The following is a 17,800-nucleotide window of genomic DNA, read 5'->3' as shown; positions in this document are numbered from 1 at the left end:
AAAGCACCTCTCTCTGCATCATCAACAAATTGGGTTAGTATGCTTCTATTTTTCATCTCAGTCGTACTAGCAAAGATCAGTCTGAGGACTGAGCTTGGGGAAATCCCACCAGTTCTGTCCCCCACCTAACAGTTGTTCTCTCAATACCAGCCTGCCATCTTTCCCTTCAACTATTTTCTTACCTGACTCACAATTCTTCCTCTTATTTTACAGGAAAGATTAAAGTGTAGTACATTTAATCATTGCCATATGATAATCCCCAATGCAATGTGCTAAGAGACCAAACTATTCATACTTCACCACAAACTAGTCTCTCGTCGTCCACACGCCATCCATCTCAGTCCTGCCTCTTCTCACTCACAGGCAGGAATTTTCCCACTCTTGTCATTTTCTTTCCCATGCTTTGTACTGAAAATATGATCCCTCTGTTTTACCAGATAAAGTCCTTCTAAGAAGCCATTTCTGCTCCCAACCTAGAATTTCAGGATGACTTAACTGCAGGGAAGAGAAGTGTCCTGCCAAAGCGACATGCCCAGAAAAGTGAACGAGCTCTGCTGAGAAGACCCTGACCACGAACAGGCAGATGCTGTGTCGGAACTGGGGAAACCGAGGCACTGCCCGTGTCCGTGCCACGGCACCTCTTCACAGCCACCTCCTCTGCTCCCCTGCCAGGGTGCTCCAGCAACAGGTCCTTTCTATGGCACACAGCTTTCCCCAGAGGACGCCCTCCCTGAAAAATCTCTGGCTCTGGTTCAGTTTCTGGTGAATTTAGATTCATTTTTCAGAGCAGTCTGAAAAACTAATCTGTCTGGAATACGAATGGGCTCAAGCTAAACAGCCTTTCAAAATGCTTCTGAATTTAAGTGAAAGCTATTAAAGTCTCCTGAGCTCCATTCCTTTTTTCTCCAACTCCAAATAGTTAGGACATTTATGGAGCATTTGAGTTCTGTTTGCTTTTACAACAGTGAGTTATTTGACCTTTATTTTGCCTCTTCACTTAAAAAAAATATTTGAAAGGTGAATAACAGAAAAAGAATCGTCTCCCACCATCCCTGACAGGGACAGTAAACACAATTAGAGATGATACACCAGATAGACGTCTGCACTTGTTTCCTGCCCTTCCACTGAATCTCAATAAAAAAAGCCCTTTGATAAAGTTAATTGGATGATTCTCTCATTCTGCTGGAATAAAAGAGCTCACAGAAACACAAGAGCTGACTTCATTAGACTGAAAGGTAATGAAGGACTTACTCTCCCAGGCACCATGTGGTCACATTCACCACCATTAGTTCCCTTGGTTCTGCATGAGCAGTAACAATTGAGATGACAACGTATTTTACGGGATCAGAGATGTCACCTTCCAAAACTAAAGTACAATGACACTTCCCCAAATTAAAATACAACAGGATGCGGCTGGCTGCTCTGGCAGGCTCTGACAGTCCTGCATTGTCGTACAGACGGTTGGGGTGCGGTTTCCAGTGGCGAGCAGGGCTGCGCAAAGGCAGAAGCAAGCTTGAGGAAAGGTGAAAGCAGGGCTGGCTCTTGGTCCGCTTCCTAACTGCATTTATGCCAAAGGAGCAGACGGGAAGGAGCCATGCACACAGCAGCGCAGCGGTTGGCACACGGGCCCTTGCCCCGAGGCTCACTGCATCTACTGCAGGTTCCCGGTGCCGAGGCTGCGGCACCATCCAGGACACGCTCCCCATCCTCCTGGCTGAGGTCAGTTCACTGCTCATAAATAAATGGATCATTGAAAGACTGGGAAAAAAATAATCAAAAGGAGATTTATTGTCCAGTGAACGAGGGGTTTAAAAATGGCATATTTTCACTTCGCTTCGTTGTTCCAGGGGTTGCTTGTGCGGTTCCCATGAGTCACTGGACAAAACAAAACCAATGCTGGGACCAGAAGTAGGACAAAGCGCTCCTCAGAGTCCTTCAATATTGGAGTCACTCCTCGGATGTTTTCTGATCCTGGTTCATCAACGCTTTCCTGCATTACTGATAGCAGAACTGCAAGTCAGTGCCAAATGAAGTTGTAACGAACCCTTCCACTTTTCACCCTACTCCTTTGTTTGTACATCCACAACGCAAACTAATCCACAAACCACCGTGTCACATCCACAATCCATGTACAGCTGATTATCTACAGCTAGTCTCAAAATCTAATCAGAGCTTTGTGAAAGATTTCCCAAAAATAAAGTCTGCATTATTTGCTCCTAGGTGTAACCGATCACAATTTGGCCAAATTGAGACGGTCTGTTTGCAAAATGAGCTTTAAGTGATTCAGGTCCTTCTGCACTGGAGAGATTCCTCCTCAGAATTTACTGCTCTCTTCCCCTACTTTTGTACAAATTACAAATTGTATCAGTAATGAGTCTGTATTTCTTTCAAGTCACTGATAAAGTATGATATAGTATAGCAACAGAATGTTTTGTCTGCCTAGAAACAAAATTTTCCACGGATGAGCCTCAATTTATTTTGTCACCCAGGTTTTTATTCATTTAATAGGCTCCATGTTTATTCAGTATCATTCCAGTTTCTTACATCAAAATGTCTTGTGCTACTTTTTTATATACAAGACATCGATGCTATGACATTTTCCAACCAAATTTATAATTCATTTAAAACCCCACATTTGTTCGATAAGAACTGTTTACCATTATTTCCAATCCAAATGAGTCTATTATAATAGCATCATTAACTATCCAATATTAGATATTTCATTGTTTTGCCTAGGACTAATGTTTGACTGAGAAACCTGTAAATTATCCTAATTGCAAACATTTTAAATATTAACACGGTAATTGCTTTTTTTGCAGTCTTTTGGAACTTTGTCTCTGCTCCAAGATTTATTCAAAATCAGCGCTAGTCAGAGAAAGCTATGCCAGTTCATTCAAGGGTGTTTTATCAGAGTTGTTTGGATTTTATTTTAAAATGTCTAGCTTTAGCATCTTCTGCTTTAAATACACTTCAGTCATTAATACAACAGTCACCATTATCATCTAAGATAAATATCTCACCAGCTTTTTCTCCATGCAGAGAAAAGAACTTGTAATGCACACTCTTTTCCAAGCTATCTTCTACATTTTCATGACAACTCTATTATTTCCATAAAGGAATGGATCAATATTATTCTTCAAACTTCTCTTCTTCCTCCTCTTTCCTCCTCTATCTGTAATTTGCTAGCTGCCTCCCCATGGCCAATTGTCTTCTGGTGTCATTTTCTTCTCTCTAATCATTCACAATCCTGGACTTTCACCTGAAAGCAATGGCTATCGGTTTCCTATAATTTCCACAGCTTATCCTTTAACCTATATTTTAGATGAAGGATCTATAAGCATTCAAGGTGTTAAGACCTCTAAAACTGATGGAGCCATTTGGGTGCAGAGGAGCACTCATCCCTGACTGCTGCCCTGCCACAATGTACCAGAATTATTTTCTGCATGATGCTCCACATCACTCCTGATTTTCCAGGCATGTGAACTGCCCCTTTTCCACTTTCTTTTCCCAGACTGGGGAAATCTAGTGTATCCAATTGCTTCTCAGCTCCCGGTTATCCTTGTCTATACTGCTGTATTTAATGATCATCTAAGGTCTCTCTGCAAGAAGGATTGAAGCCATTTCTGGAGGCACAAGAGCTCCCTTTCTCCTTCACATCATGCCAAAAACTTCTACACAGGAGTCTTCACAGCATTATATTCTCCACCTTCAACAGAGGAAGGTGAAAATTATCCCTATCCCCTTCCTGCCATCAGTCATAAAGGAAAGAAGAATACATCATTTATAATAGTAGCCATGTTAATGAGAAGCGATTAAGGCTAAACTTCAGGAAATGTATGTCACATTCCCACAGCTGCCAAAAAATTCCTATGTGAACCTGAACAAATAATTCTGCACTTGAGTTTCCCAGCTGTGTAATGAGGATTGTTGTCACAGGATAATGATTGAGAGACACTTGCATGGTAAAGTGCTGAGGATCTCTGTGAAAAATGTTAATTCTGTTTCTAAAAGCCTTTCACAAAGAACAGAGGAATTAAATTAATGGCAGATTGGAAAGCCGGGTTGTGAACTACTCTTCTCTATCTTGATTTATAGCCCAGGCGACAGAAGAGTTAAATGCAGGAAGAGAGACATCCCTGATGAATTGCCAGTCTCCAACATGACGGGTGAATGGAAAAGCCATCCTATTGATGAAATACTGACTTTTAATATACAAAAATTACACATCATGCTGTGAGTTCAAACTTGAACAAAGTCAAACCATCTCACTTAATCATAGAATCACAGAATGGTTTGGGTTGGAAGGGATCTCAAAGACCATCTAGTTCCAACCCCCCTGCCATGGGCAGGGACACCCTCCACTAGACCAGGTTGCTCAAAGCCCCATCCAACCTGGCCTTGAACACTTCCAGGGAGGGGGCATCCACAGCCTCTCTGGGCAACCTGTGCCAGTGCCTCACCACCCTCACAGTAAAGAATTTCCTTCTAACATCTAATCTAAATCGACCCTCTTTTAGTTTAAACTTGAAAGTGAACAGCAGCTTGGGAACACACTGGCAAATGTTTAGTCAGAATTAAGCGCAATACTGCAGTCTGATGCTAGCCATCATTCACTAACAGCAAAGATCCCATTCTTCACATTGAGGAAAACGATATTTAGGATGAGATGTGTGGCAATGGATTTTGCTAGTTGATCTCTTTTTTACGAGAATCTGGGCACTGCCAGTTGGTTTCTTACCACCTTGTTGCATGTGTTGAACAGAGCTCCAAGTATGATGTTAGAAAAAACCCTGGGTCTTATACACTCAATCAAAAAGGTCAGTTCGAAAAGCAATTTCAGATGTTAAGCCCCAGTTGCACAGTTATTTCAAAGTTAATTGCACTTCCATAAGCAGAACTTGACTCAAGTCTGGGGAAAAAACCTGGCATTTACTGAATCTGCAAAAAGGGGGAAATACTGAAATGTTCTTCCTGTTGTCCCCAAGAGAAGCACTCATCAAAAGAGAGTCCCATGACCAGTAAGGGGAAAAACAAGGGCTTCATAAATGGTAAGTGGAAGTCAGTAAATGATATCATGTAATAGTACACATGAGCGAGATTAGCTTTGGTATATTTTTTTCTTCAGGACTGAGATTCATGCAGCTTTCTCACCTTTCTTTGGGAAAAGGAGGTGACAAATGGGAAAATCAAGTTTTAGCTAGAAACCCCTGTCTTCTTCCAGCATGACAACCCTTTCCAAAAACATCACATTGTTCACTTTATTCAAACCCACCAAACAAGAGCCTTTTGGCAACACTGTATATTTTAGCTTCCCTGGCATCTACAAGAGTTCCTCTATGTCCGCGACTCCTACGTCAGTCTTAAAAGGTCTAACACAGAAAAGAACAAGGCCAATGTTATAAACATATTCAGCTACTGATGGATTGCAGATTTTTTTTAAACAACTGTCCTTTCTTGTGAGGTGCAAAAGAGTAGAGACTTGTGCTGTCAACAGACCTAAGTTATTATGGTTCTAGATGCAGATTAGCTTCACTAAGGAGATATTTATTGCTTCACCTGCCTTGAACTATAACTGCAGACTCTTTGACAAATGGTCTGTAGCACGTTTAATCTTCACAGAGGTCCATATCCTTGTAAATATTGTCACAAGTCAAACCGGTCCGTTGTGTAGCTATAGATCAGCTTTTGGGGTTGTCTACTGTTCGGAGGAGTATCTCTCTTCACCACGCCCGTAACTTGGCTGGTAGGAGGCTTACATTTAGCAGACCAGCTTATATTTCAACGCTCTGTGAAAATAAGGTGGCCAGGACCTGAAGATGACAGATCCAACCCACAATTTTTATTGCTCTGAAGATTGTGTAGGCACTGTACAACCATCCCTAATGTCATCCATTTTAAAGCAAGCAAACTCTGTGAACGTATTAGTTTAATTTAATAGCAGGCCATCAGAAAAACACATCACAGCGATGCCTCCAGATGGATAACCTTGAGTTAATCCTATATCGAAGAGGAACCTTTCCACCTTGTTTACAGGAAGACCCTGCCGCTATGGCTTCAGCAAATGAAGGCAGCTCATTTTGCCAGTGCCAGGGACAGACAGATCGATGACAGTGAACAATTAAAACCTCTGTAGCCAGAGAGCAACCATCAGGAGGTAATTCCAGGAAAACATACCAACAGCCACAGACACCTGTTTGGGCACTGTATTTCTACAGCAACACCACAAATTTTGTTAGCTAGCTATATTCCTGAGAATACAGTTATGCAATATCACTTCATTGAATTACAACGGTATTAGAAACAATGTCTGCGGTATTTAAAGCAATATCACCAGAGATTAGCATCGTTTACAGGTGATACTGCATAAGCAGCGTCATGGTAAGGTCTGCCAAACTCACTATATTTGCCCTAGTGTATCGGTCTCAACAGGTAAATGGTATGGCAGGGAAGATTAAAACCCCAGGTTTTTTAAGCCTAATAAATTGTGTCTACCACCAAGGAACTCAACCACTGCAGCGAAGGTGAACCTTTGGAAATATCCTACCTTGCGAGAAGCATTTTTGTCTGTGCTCTCCACATCACCGTCCAAGAATGGCATGGCAAATGAGCTGAGATCCTGCCAGGAGAGAGAAGAAAAATTGATATCCTATATTAATGTCTTCTTCCTTCAGTCAGAGCATCCCATGATTGTAGCCCATGATTTTATTTCCGGAGTGCCCACTGCTTTACCCGTAGCAATTGTTGGTAAGCAGTAACACGGACTCTGATCATCCTCCTTGGCAGTGAAACCAACGGCAGATCTAAGTAACAAGTGAACAGGGAGCCCTTACCAGCGCTTGCACTGCATCACCATGAAAAAGCACCTGCACAGCCAAAGTCAAAAGTCCTGTGCTAAAACTTTCAAGGGGAGGTACTCAAATCCCACAGAAAAATTCATAGGAAACTACCGTTTAAATATAGCCACTTGCTCAGCAAATGGCCTATCTTGTCTTTAGTGGGGCGTATAATTTTAGTCTAAAGATTGCAATAAACAAATCCTGAATGAGAATATGTTGATGCTCTGAAAAATATGTAACATATATAACAAAGAGGGAGAAAACTGTGACATGGTGCTCGAGGAGGAAATAACCAATTCACTTGCACAGATTGGAGAGGAGCACCCAATTCTGTGTGACTAAAGACAACAAAGCCATAAGAAAAGCACACATGCTCATCTTTAACTAACAAAACCAAACTGCAATTATATTCTACCTCCTGCCGTCTGTTCTGTTTATGCTACCTTGTGTTCCAGCCACGGAGGTTTTAGAGCTCCTTTCTACATGCATAAAGAAATCATGTTAGTGTCAAGTTTAGCATCTGTTTGATCAGAAAAGTAGATAATGAGAAACTCTATGACCAAAAGCGTGGAGTTGACTAATGCTGAAGAACTGAGGCTTGGATCCCAACCCTTGATCTAAATGTCAGGAATACCTCCCCAACGCAGAACCTCCCAGATGCAAGGCATCACACTTTCCATGTAATGATTCAGTGCTTCTCTACCACCACATCTGCATCCCATTTAAAACAGTTCAAAACATAAATAAATAGCAATTTCACGTAAACTTAATTTGAGATTAAATAGAGCTTAATTAAAAATTAGCACCGGCCGGGAAGTCTGCAAGGCTTGCTTGCCTTCAGAATTCAGAGCAGCCACAGGTCTAATCACATCACATTGTGTAATCATACTAAATCCAAAATATGCTCAAAAATGTGTATAACAGGCATAATCCTTACAAGTGTTTGAAAATATTCTGGTTACATAATGAACAACAAAAATAAGGAACAAAATATTGAATTACTGGAACTGAAGCACATGGGAGTAATTCATGCCAAGTTTGAAAGGGGGGGGAAAAAAAAAACCAAACCAAAAAAACAAAAAACCAGCCACAGCCAAAGCTGGCCCCAAATCATTAGGCCACAACCCAAAGTATTCATGACAAATGAGTGTGCTCCCGGCTCTGTCTATGCACATGCAATGGGAACTACCTACAAAGGCCCAAACTACAAAGCACCAACCCAACTATATAATGGCATGTCGCCGTGCTTTGACGTCTCTGTTTCACATCACCTTCGTTTGTAAATGAAACTGTAAGCAAACATCTCAAAAACAAAAGAAGCAGCAATTTGCTTGGTTTAGATTTTCAAGATTTGATGGAGGCTGAACCAGGCACCACAAGACCTTAAAGAAAAGCGTCTGTATTAATTTGCTTATTCTTATAATTAGTTAAGATCAAAATGACTTACATACTCCATATAAAAATTAAAAATTATTCACCATTTATAAATGGCATTTATAAACACTGTGAATAAATGGATTATCATTATTGTTGTTGTTGTTGTTATTGTTATTCCTACTTCATATCCTACTGCAGGATTTAAGTGAGGGATCTCTGTGAAGAAGTTTAAGAGCCTAATGGAAAGTTACACAAAAACATATCCCCTCGTGTTTACTTTAATTTAGCCAAAGGATTTACCAACATTTTCCTCTACCCTTCTTTGGTAGTGCAGAAGCTGGAATCTGATGTGTGCTAAGTAATTTTCCATGGAATAAATCAAGGAAATAACCTCTTCTGTGCTCCACATATTAGCGTCCCTATAATACTACTTCTTGTAATCTACAGGGAGAAAACCTGCTGTTTAGGAAAGCTGGAGACTTGATGGAAGAAACTGGGTTTAAGGGGACATATATCTAGTAATCAGGGTTGAAAAAGCTGTTCAGAAAATCTGGAACAGCTGGGAATGAAACCATAACTCCTTTTTTTGAGCAGAAACCTTCAAAACCACGAGCTGGTAGGTGGGTAGGTAGGTACAACTGTTTTTCTAGGAGATAAATTTCAGTTCTCAGTTACAATTCCAAGCTTAAAACCATGTATATATTAAATTCTAAAGTCTGAAATTATCATGAAACCCAGCTGATGTTCTAATTTGTAACTCTCAGCTACCATGGAGATATGCTTACTTCATCTGTCTTTACATGCAGAACAGGAGATCTCTACTTGTAAGCAGCAATAACCGGAGCTATACCTCTCTGGACAGCATGAGACCTTTCTTTGTTAATACAGAGCAGGAGAACATTTCAAACAGGATAATAATTGTACTTTTAGTCCTGTGATAAAGCCTGTAATTGTAGCTGCTACCTAACAATTTTTTCTTCTTTCACTTCTCCATGGGATTCTATATGTGAAGACATCCATTTAGCGAAGGAGAAAATACATATATCAAATGCCAGGTTGCAAATACTGTGCTCTCAATTCCAGCCTGTGGGTTAAGCAAGGAAATACTAGATGTTTATTTTCTCTTTGCATGTATCTCTGCAGAATACAGACTAGATACCTATTTCTTTGTGTTCCTCTTCATCCAGAAGCACAAGTGATGACGCAGTTGAAGATACAGTAACTCTTAAAAAAAAATAAAATCATAAAACCACTCCAGAAGTGTTGCAAAACACCACAGTGCTCTTGACAGGCCAACGGTGCAGCCCTAGCCCTTACCACATATCTGACTGCTCTGATCTCCTGCCAACAGATACACATTGAAGGCTCGCTCTGCCATTAACCTGGGATTGAAACTGTTCTTCGACAGTTTTCTTGCTCTCCAGCTCTGCTTTACTGCGCTTGGAATAAGTGCCCTGGAAAATCATATGGTTCTGGAGAGACATTAAAAAAAACTTCTGCCAAAGGCGTACAGTGACTTCTTGGTACGAGCAAGAGCCCTTCTCATTTGAGACTGCGGAGCCCTGGCTGAAGAACGAACGGCATCACTCGCTGTGTCCATCGGTCCTGTGCTATATCCTCGGCCAGACAGCTTCTGCAGAGACCACAGTCTATGACCATCGCTGTAAGGAACAAAGGCCACCAGAGATTGCAGCTCCTAGTACTGCTAACCTGGAATTAAGAGTATGCAAAGTCTGGTTTGTAAAATTTCATTAGCTTCCCTCAGTCAGTCCTTCACATCGCTCGGTACTGTCTGACAGCCAGACATCACTCCTGCCATCCCCGATCAGAAAAAATGACCTCTTGAGCAGTTTAGATTTACTTTACAGCCACAAAGCCGCTTCAGATTTATTTTGTTTTCAATCCACTTTTATTTACAAGAGGTCGTCATGGCAGCTCCTGTTATATTTGCTGAAGAACATGGCCCCAGGGATGTCAAAGCTTTTTCTGGAGGACAGCAGAGCTGTGACACAGAACAGCCACAGCTCGGTGCTCCTGCTGCCAGCCAGGCTCCCTCCTGGGGAGACCAATCTCCCACATCACCTACTCAACAGGTGATTTTCCAGGACTTTTCTTATTGATAGCACAGGAGGGTAACAGATCTAAAAAAGCAATTAAATTAACTTTATTGTTTTTAACAGGCTTGTCTCCTGCTTTAGTTTCTGTAGGGTGTAAGTCATGCCTGCAAGCATGCTTACCTTCTCCTACCACTTCTTTCCCTATTTCCTCTGGGAGGAAAACAGATATCTGGAAGGTTAATGATTCTTCACACTAATTTCTCCTCCAAAGGTGAAACTAACTGTACGGTGATTCTTGTCTGGGTTATGCCTGCATCTAGAGGGTGATCCTTCCTAATTCCAGCTCTTTTTCCTTTGACAGCCCTTATATGTGAACACTTGGGATTATGTGAAAAGAAGGAAGAATAAAATTTTTGTTCTTTGATATCTTGGGAAAACAAAGAACCTTTTCTCAGAACTGTTTTGGAGAATAGGAAGGAAAACTACATTTTAGGATACAGAAAGCAAATCTATTGGCTGGCATAACATAGCCAAATAGCAACAGGAGCAAGATCTGGTTAGCCAAGCCATTTTTCACCTTTTCCAGCCAGTTTCACTGTTCCTTTCCTTACTGGGGAGGATTTCTGCCAAAAAGGCTTGCCCAGACATGCTGGTCTGGACGCTGCTGCAGTTGGAGACCTTGGTGTCTGAAGAAGGCTTCCAGCAATTCTGGTGTGGAGGCTGCAAGCTTAAATAACAGACCACTAAATCCTTGAATCCAGTAAATAACACAGAATAAACAGGATTCTTTTTTTATTATTGTTTTGTTTCAAGGCTACTTTGGCAGCCAGACTGATAAAGCTTCTCTGCAACGGCTGAAGCCAAGGAGCCTGCAAGGCACTCTGGGGCATGCTGTGATTGACAGGTCAGAGACCAGTTTCCAGGGTATTTTGGGTAGAAGTAGGACCTTTTTATGGCCCCGCTCAACAGTGGTCCAAAATTTCAGGGCTGCGTATCAAAAGAATATTTCACAAGCAGCTCCCTGCTGCCTTCCTTCGCAACCGTCCTTTCGAATGCAAGACATGGCCATGAACAACATAGTCGGGTGAAGTCCTGTGCCCATGGTGGTGGGTCTGTGACCTGCAAACATGGTCAACAGTTTGGCAATGTTTCAGAGGTGACTCAGGTCAGAATGGCATCACGGCAGCCCCACAGCCCATCTCTGCTGAGAGGCTGGGTTCCTCAGCTATAAGCAAATCCAGAGTCCTAGCGTAGGTAGCATCACGCAGTCCTGACTACTGATGGTGTCATCTATGAGACATTATTTTTCTGCTTCACTAAGTTCTATATTTGCGCTAGGATTGCACCAAATTTAAGGATGTGAGATGCCTGCCAGACATTACAGCTTCTTTTTACAACATAACTTAAGCAGGAGGTGACACTTTACTAAGACAGTTTTTCAATATGGGGAGACAGCTCCTTTAATAAAACAAACAAAGAAAACAAGATGCAGAGAAATTACACTGTGCTGACAAGAGCCCTGATCTCACAAAAAATTGCTGAAAGCTGCACTGCTCAGCATCGCACCCTCACAGGGCTCTCAGGGTCTCCCCCTCCGCTAACATTACTGAGCTATGAGCACTTCAACTACCCTACCAAGGACAAAGAAAGTCCGGATTTTTATTAACATTAGCTGTGAACGGTTTCTTTCAGCTCAGTCTGCACACCAGCAAATTTTTTTTAGATCAGCCTTGGATTTGTAGCTATTACAAGCCTATGTAAAACTCTGAAATGCAAATACACTATGTATGCTAATAGCCTGTGAGCGGAACCCAAAGTTTGAACCCTGTGGAATAGAGGGCATAACTTGGTAGCTCTGATTGAATAGAAAAAAATTTCTTTTTTTGAGAACAATCCTAGAAGCTCTTGAGGCTTTATATCAAAACACTCAATTACTGCACAAGGAAAGATTCAAAACTGACATACACAGGAATTTCTGTCCTTTTGTTTTTGTTGTTTTGATGTACTAGTCAGAGTATAGTAGAATAACACTTGCTACATCGCTTTATTCCTTTAGGAGCAGGTTGCTCATTGCTTTGCTTTTCTCCCTCCCCCATGCCATCTAGACTGCAGCATGTGTTTTGGAGACAGATATCTAAGTCGTACTGTGAGACTGAGGATGCTGGTGACTAAGTCTTGGTATGACTCAATGGGAGTGGGCAGTAACAGATGTACAAAGCTGGTTAGATTTGTGCAAGCCGGCCTTCTACTTCACAAGGCTATTCCAATTTATTTGTTTGCTATTACTTTTAAGACTATTCGTATTAAAAAAAAGAACAATTGAGTGGGTCTGGAGAGTTTGAGATGGAAGAAATGAGATATAGAGACTTGATTTTGTCTGCAGCATGAAAATGCCAGAGGCAGCATGGGCCAGGAGTTACCCGGGTGACCACGCAGGACCAGCTGTGCGCACTTTGATGTCAAGGTGGATACAGCATCAGATTTGAAATAACAGAGGGTAAATGACCCTAAATGACATGCCTGGAAGAAATGGGAAATATTCAGTCCCAAAGAGGTATAATCTAAAAAGTTAGAGAGTAATGGCTGGCTGAAATGTAACCCAGATCTGGGTATGTGAAAATCCCCATCCATCAGGTGGTTATTCAATGTCCTACATCAAAAAAACTCACATACAAAAGTTCACATAAGAAAATCATCCTACACGTAATTTAAAGGTGTTTCCTTCATCTGCAACAAGAAACAGGCAAAGTACTGAAGAGCTACTGAAGCCACTTCTGCCCTGTTCTCACCCATGAGTCACCTGGCTTGGATTGCCACCACTTGGTCGGAGAGAGTTGCTGAAACTAAAAATTTCAAGGGGAAGGGGATAAAGAGATCCATAAAACAAATAAGTCCTTGAAATTTCCCTGAAAACAGCTGTCTTCAAGTTGTTCTTCCTGAGTTATCCTGACCATGGGATACCAGCAGCCTCCAGCACATCCTTCTTCATTTCCAAACTTCTTGACTGATCCTGACAGGCATTAATCTCCAGCAGTCTACAGCAAATTCACCTTTTTCCTTCTGAGGCTGTAGACAAGGTTCATCAACAAAAACTGCCAAGAGACTCTGGATTGTTTTGTGTTTTGCTCTCAAACTCAGACTTAAATCACTAGAACACATTCCTACACTGTTCATGAAAAAAAAAAAAAAAAAAAAGAAATGTTCTTTCAAGCCTCGTGCTCTCCTGTCAGGAAACACCACCGTATCTTCTTGGTGCCTCAGCCTTTGCAGATGAGCTGAGCACAGATAGCCTGGGGTGGGATGCAATCGGTTTTCCCTGGAGCCCCATAACGTTTATACTGCCCAGAGAGCTCAGGGCTGTATGAAACACCGTGATGAGGGGTACTGATCTCCGCCTCATCAGTAAATCCCAGACCATCATTATGGGCTCTCTGACAAAGCCTGGATATGATTGCCATGCACACGACAGCCTGGTTTGTCAGCTCCTTCACACCACGAACCACACAGCACGGTGACTGGCAGCATGTTTGTGACAACAGCAGATGGACAACTTAGCAAACGTGTAAGTAACAAAATGTCAAAAAAACAAAAAAAAGAGAGAAAGTGAGAGAACAGAAGCAAGTCAGGGAGGAAAACAAAATTCTGAATATTCTCGGTGACACCACAATCCGCACAAAAATTCATTATTAAATGATATTCCTGGGTGCTCAGCCAAAGGCAACCTTTCTCTGGTGAGACGTGTCCTCCAAGAAGCACCTGAAGTTAAGAGACACAAGGTAAAAGGAGAAGATAACATACCTCAGACCTGGAAAATGTGGTCAGATGAGTGATGAAGGAATTAAGAAACAACAAAGAGACATGACTATAGGGAAGGACTGCGGGAGACTGGAAATGTTACCCTTCAGATGGCACACAGTGCCAACAGAATTGCTTTCCAATACTTACACGGTTGTCTTACATAAATGAGACACAGGATCCCAATGTATTTGCAGAGAAAAGCACGCATTTGCTATAAAACATAACTTCAGCCACAGTGAAACAGCAGAACCACAGGAAACAAAAGATGATTTTGCCATAATGTAATGAAAACACTTGAAATGCTGCAGCATGGGGGCAGTCGGAAGGGGATTCAAAGCAAGGATCATCATAAGGCTTTCTAAATCATCTCTACATTTCAGCTACTTTAAAAGTCATTGTGTTTGGCATTTTTTTAGTTTTTTCCCCATTCTCTATCGGCCAAAACCTTTTGAAAACCAGTTCCTCAAGGAAGAATAAACCAAAACAAAACCAGAAGTGAAAGCCTCCAGCTGATGGCCTTATCTGAGAAGGACTTGAAGGGTTCTCCCTCGCATATATATGACTAAAAAAGGTGACATTCACACCAGGCAGAAAACCTCTGCCATAAATACTTGAACTGCAACTATTTTTTCCAGTTCACTGCATTTAGGAAGACAGCTGCCTGTTGCCTCCTCTTTACATTCTGGTCAGTTAAATAACCATGAATAATCTTAACAATTAGAGGAAAGCTTATAGCTGGAAAGCCAGGCAAGCGAGGGACCTGCTCTGATCATGTAGTCCCTCACTTAAAAAAGAAAGAAAGAAAAAAAGTAGACGCAAAGATGAAATTAGACAAGGAAAGGAAGAATAGGATGGCTCTGTGCTTGGTGTACTGAAGACCTGAATGTGAGGTCATGGAGCCCACGACGAGGTAAGACTCCCCTCTTGACGCCTTCCTGCTGCATTTTCCTATGTAACTCTAAGCTGCAGAGAACTGCATGGCTACCATTTCATGTCCACAAAGTTTACAGTCACTTTGCTACAGCGTTCCTTACAGTTTTAGCACCACATGTAAAAAGACACCAATATATACAATATGCTTTATTTCATAGGCTAAACTATTTTTTTTCTTTTCCCAAAAGAATGGATGTCTTCATTCTTTGTCCTCTGAACTCCTAATTTCAAGGAGCATTTTGCTGAAGCTGGCAACATAAAAAGCCCTCAAGGACAGAAGAAAGTTCAAATTCTCAGAGATGATCTAGAAAACATTATCACATTCATAGTACAGTACTCTGCCCTAAATCCAGTTTGTATGTCCTTCAGGTTCCACCCTTGGCTTTAAGCTGACAGATGCTGAGATTTGGTACCATTATTCTTTCCAGTTAGCGGTGCCCTGCAATACTAATAAATTACATCATTACATCTTTCCTCCTGTGGGAATCCAAACCGTTTTACAAACTGCATACCCAGTCCAGAATAGCTTCACGGATGGACTTAAGTGTTGAGACTTTCATTGCCTGCTCTGACTTTCTGGTTTACCTTTGGGAAGGCATCAAGGATGGGATATCTGTCACCTAGCTTCAGCCATCCAAAACACTACCCCACGCTTTTTGTCCAGCCTAGAAAGCAGGGAAAAGCCAGCATCTCCAATGGGCAATGCGCTCCCGTTCCCTTGGTATGGGAGAGGCTAGACAACTTGCTTAAACTTTGCATGATCCAAGATAGGATAAATGAACCCTGCCTCTTATCTCTCCCTGTTTACTGCCTATAAAGTGGGAATAAAATCACTTTATTTTCCCTTTTTTCCCCTCTATTTAGAAAGTAAGCTGTCCAGACAACGGATTGCATCTTACTACAGGGATGTCTACACGGCAATCGCAAGTGTGGTTTACACCAGCTTGCTTTCACCCAGCTCCGCACAGCACCGATAAAAGTGTAGCCATGACAACACACGGGTTAGCGTAGGCTGCAAAATCCCCGCGGGAGGCTGAGTAAATACTCTGGCAATTTAGCTCACTTCGACATCCTCGCTCCCGCCGTTGTACGGCTGTCAGGACTCAGCTGGGCTAATTTAAGCCCGGCTTCAATCACGTCTTTGCTTGCAGTCTAGACACACTATAAGCATCCATACAAAGGGCAGCACAACGAGGTCCTAATCTCTGGCGGCATTTCTAAGTGTTAGTAAAATGTACGTTTTCTTTACATGGCTTTGGCTGCTGTGTAGAAAACAAGGTTAACTCTTTGACAGGGTGAGTGCCCTTTGGAGTGAAAACGAAGGAGCCACTGTGTCCAGTTGAAACAACTCAAATTTAAATTTTAAGAAAACAGGCCAGCTATACAACCCTTGAGAAAAGCACGTTTGTTAAGAGAATTGGCACAATCTAAAGGAAAAGTCCAAGGGATGGTATATCTCGCACTTCCAGGCCTCCTCAGACCAAGCCCTGGCCAATCATTAAGGCTCTTTCAAGGGATGTGCTTCAAAAAGCATCACAGCTCTGCTCCGAAAAAGGTGTTAGAAGACAGCAATGACCATCTCTGGAAAAAAGATGGATAAAATATTTACCCATCTGGAAAATCTTGTGAACAATGATACAAATGGAAGAACACAACAAAGGGATTACTCACTCCCACCTGAAATAGCCATCACTGAAAATAAGTTTTCTCAGTGGGTCCAGTTTGGAAATAATCCTCAAATAAAAGGGAAGGACAGAAATAACACACACTGCATTTTTTTTCTAATTACTGTACATGCAACACTAAAATTTTAAGGCAGATAGTTCCCCAAATAAACTGCAGGCTTCTTTCAAGGGCTATGGCTTTCATTAGTGTCTACTTTTTTTTTTTTTTCCAAGAAATTGTTCCTGGTTTCAATCCAGTGCAGGAGAAAACCCCATACGAATGAGCCATATTCACTTCTGGCTCTTTTAGTAAGAGTCTTCTGATTTTAACCATCTTATTCTTCATGTGCCCATATAAGCATCATGATTACAATGGACCTATCTGAACAGACTGTGGAGAATAGACAAGCAAACACACTTACATTCAGGTAAAAAACAAGTGAAAACTTCAGCTTGACATCTACATATACATGTGGCCAAAAGTCATCTCTGCGCTATGCAATGGTTCTGAAACCCAGCAGACACTGGTGAGCCAAAATAGGCAAATCCACATTTGATTTGGCCAGCACTTTGTGCATCAAAATGTGTCGAGAAGAATTTGATCCTGCTTGGAGAGTGTGAGAAACATTTCCAAATAAGCAGGACACCCAGGACATGGTGACAGATGGGCAGAGTACGAGCCTGGCGTGGGAGAGGCCATTTTATAACTGGCTGTTGCTCCAAGCCATGTGGCAGACAGTGCAAACCCATTTGTCACAAAAAAAAAAAAAAAAAAAAAAAAAAAAGCTGACACTGGAATCACTAAAGTAAGGCGAGGGGAGAGCCTCTGCCTGCGGCTCACCCCGGTACGGACACTCACCCTGCCAAGGAGTGTCACTGAAAACCTCCCACAAAACAAACTAGCACCCAAGCAGGAAACAAAACTAAGCAAAAGCCAAGCAAACCAGTGTTTTTTCTCGAGGTGAATGAAATCCACGAGCAGGAATTCTTGATTCAGAATAATATTTTTCATAGAAAAACACTGATTTTTCCTCACTACCAAAAATTATGCTCATGCAAGTTATATGGCCCTAAAAAATACTGGTTATTTTTTTCCCATCATGAATGTTAATTTCTACCTATATGTACTAAATAG

General features: G+C 41.7%; 1 protein-coding gene across 7 annotated transcripts in view; it reads right to left on the bottom strand.

Annotated features, from left to right (window-relative positions):
* Positions 1-17,800, bottom strand: part of PRKAG2 (protein kinase AMP-activated non-catalytic subunit gamma 2) — a 224,251-nt gene that overhangs the window by 148,549 nt on the left and 57,902 nt on the right. For all 7 annotated transcript variants that reach the window (XM_054818179.1, XM_054818182.1, XM_054818181.1 and 4 more), the window contains exon 2: positions 6,545-6,616. In XM_054818179.1, coding sequence (XP_054674154.1) covers positions 6,545-6,616 — 72 coding nt within the window. The remainder of the gene's footprint in view (positions 1-6,544; positions 6,617-17,800) is intronic.

This window comes from Grus americana, chromosome 2 (genome assembly GCF_028858705.1).
Source record: "Grus americana isolate bGruAme1 chromosome 2, bGruAme1.mat, whole genome shotgun sequence".
Classification (NCBI taxonomy): domain Eukaryota; kingdom Metazoa; phylum Chordata; class Aves; order Gruiformes; family Gruidae; genus Grus; species Grus americana.
The sequence above is the reverse complement of the archived record's forward strand: the minus strand, read 5'-3'. Positions and strand labels throughout refer to the sequence as shown.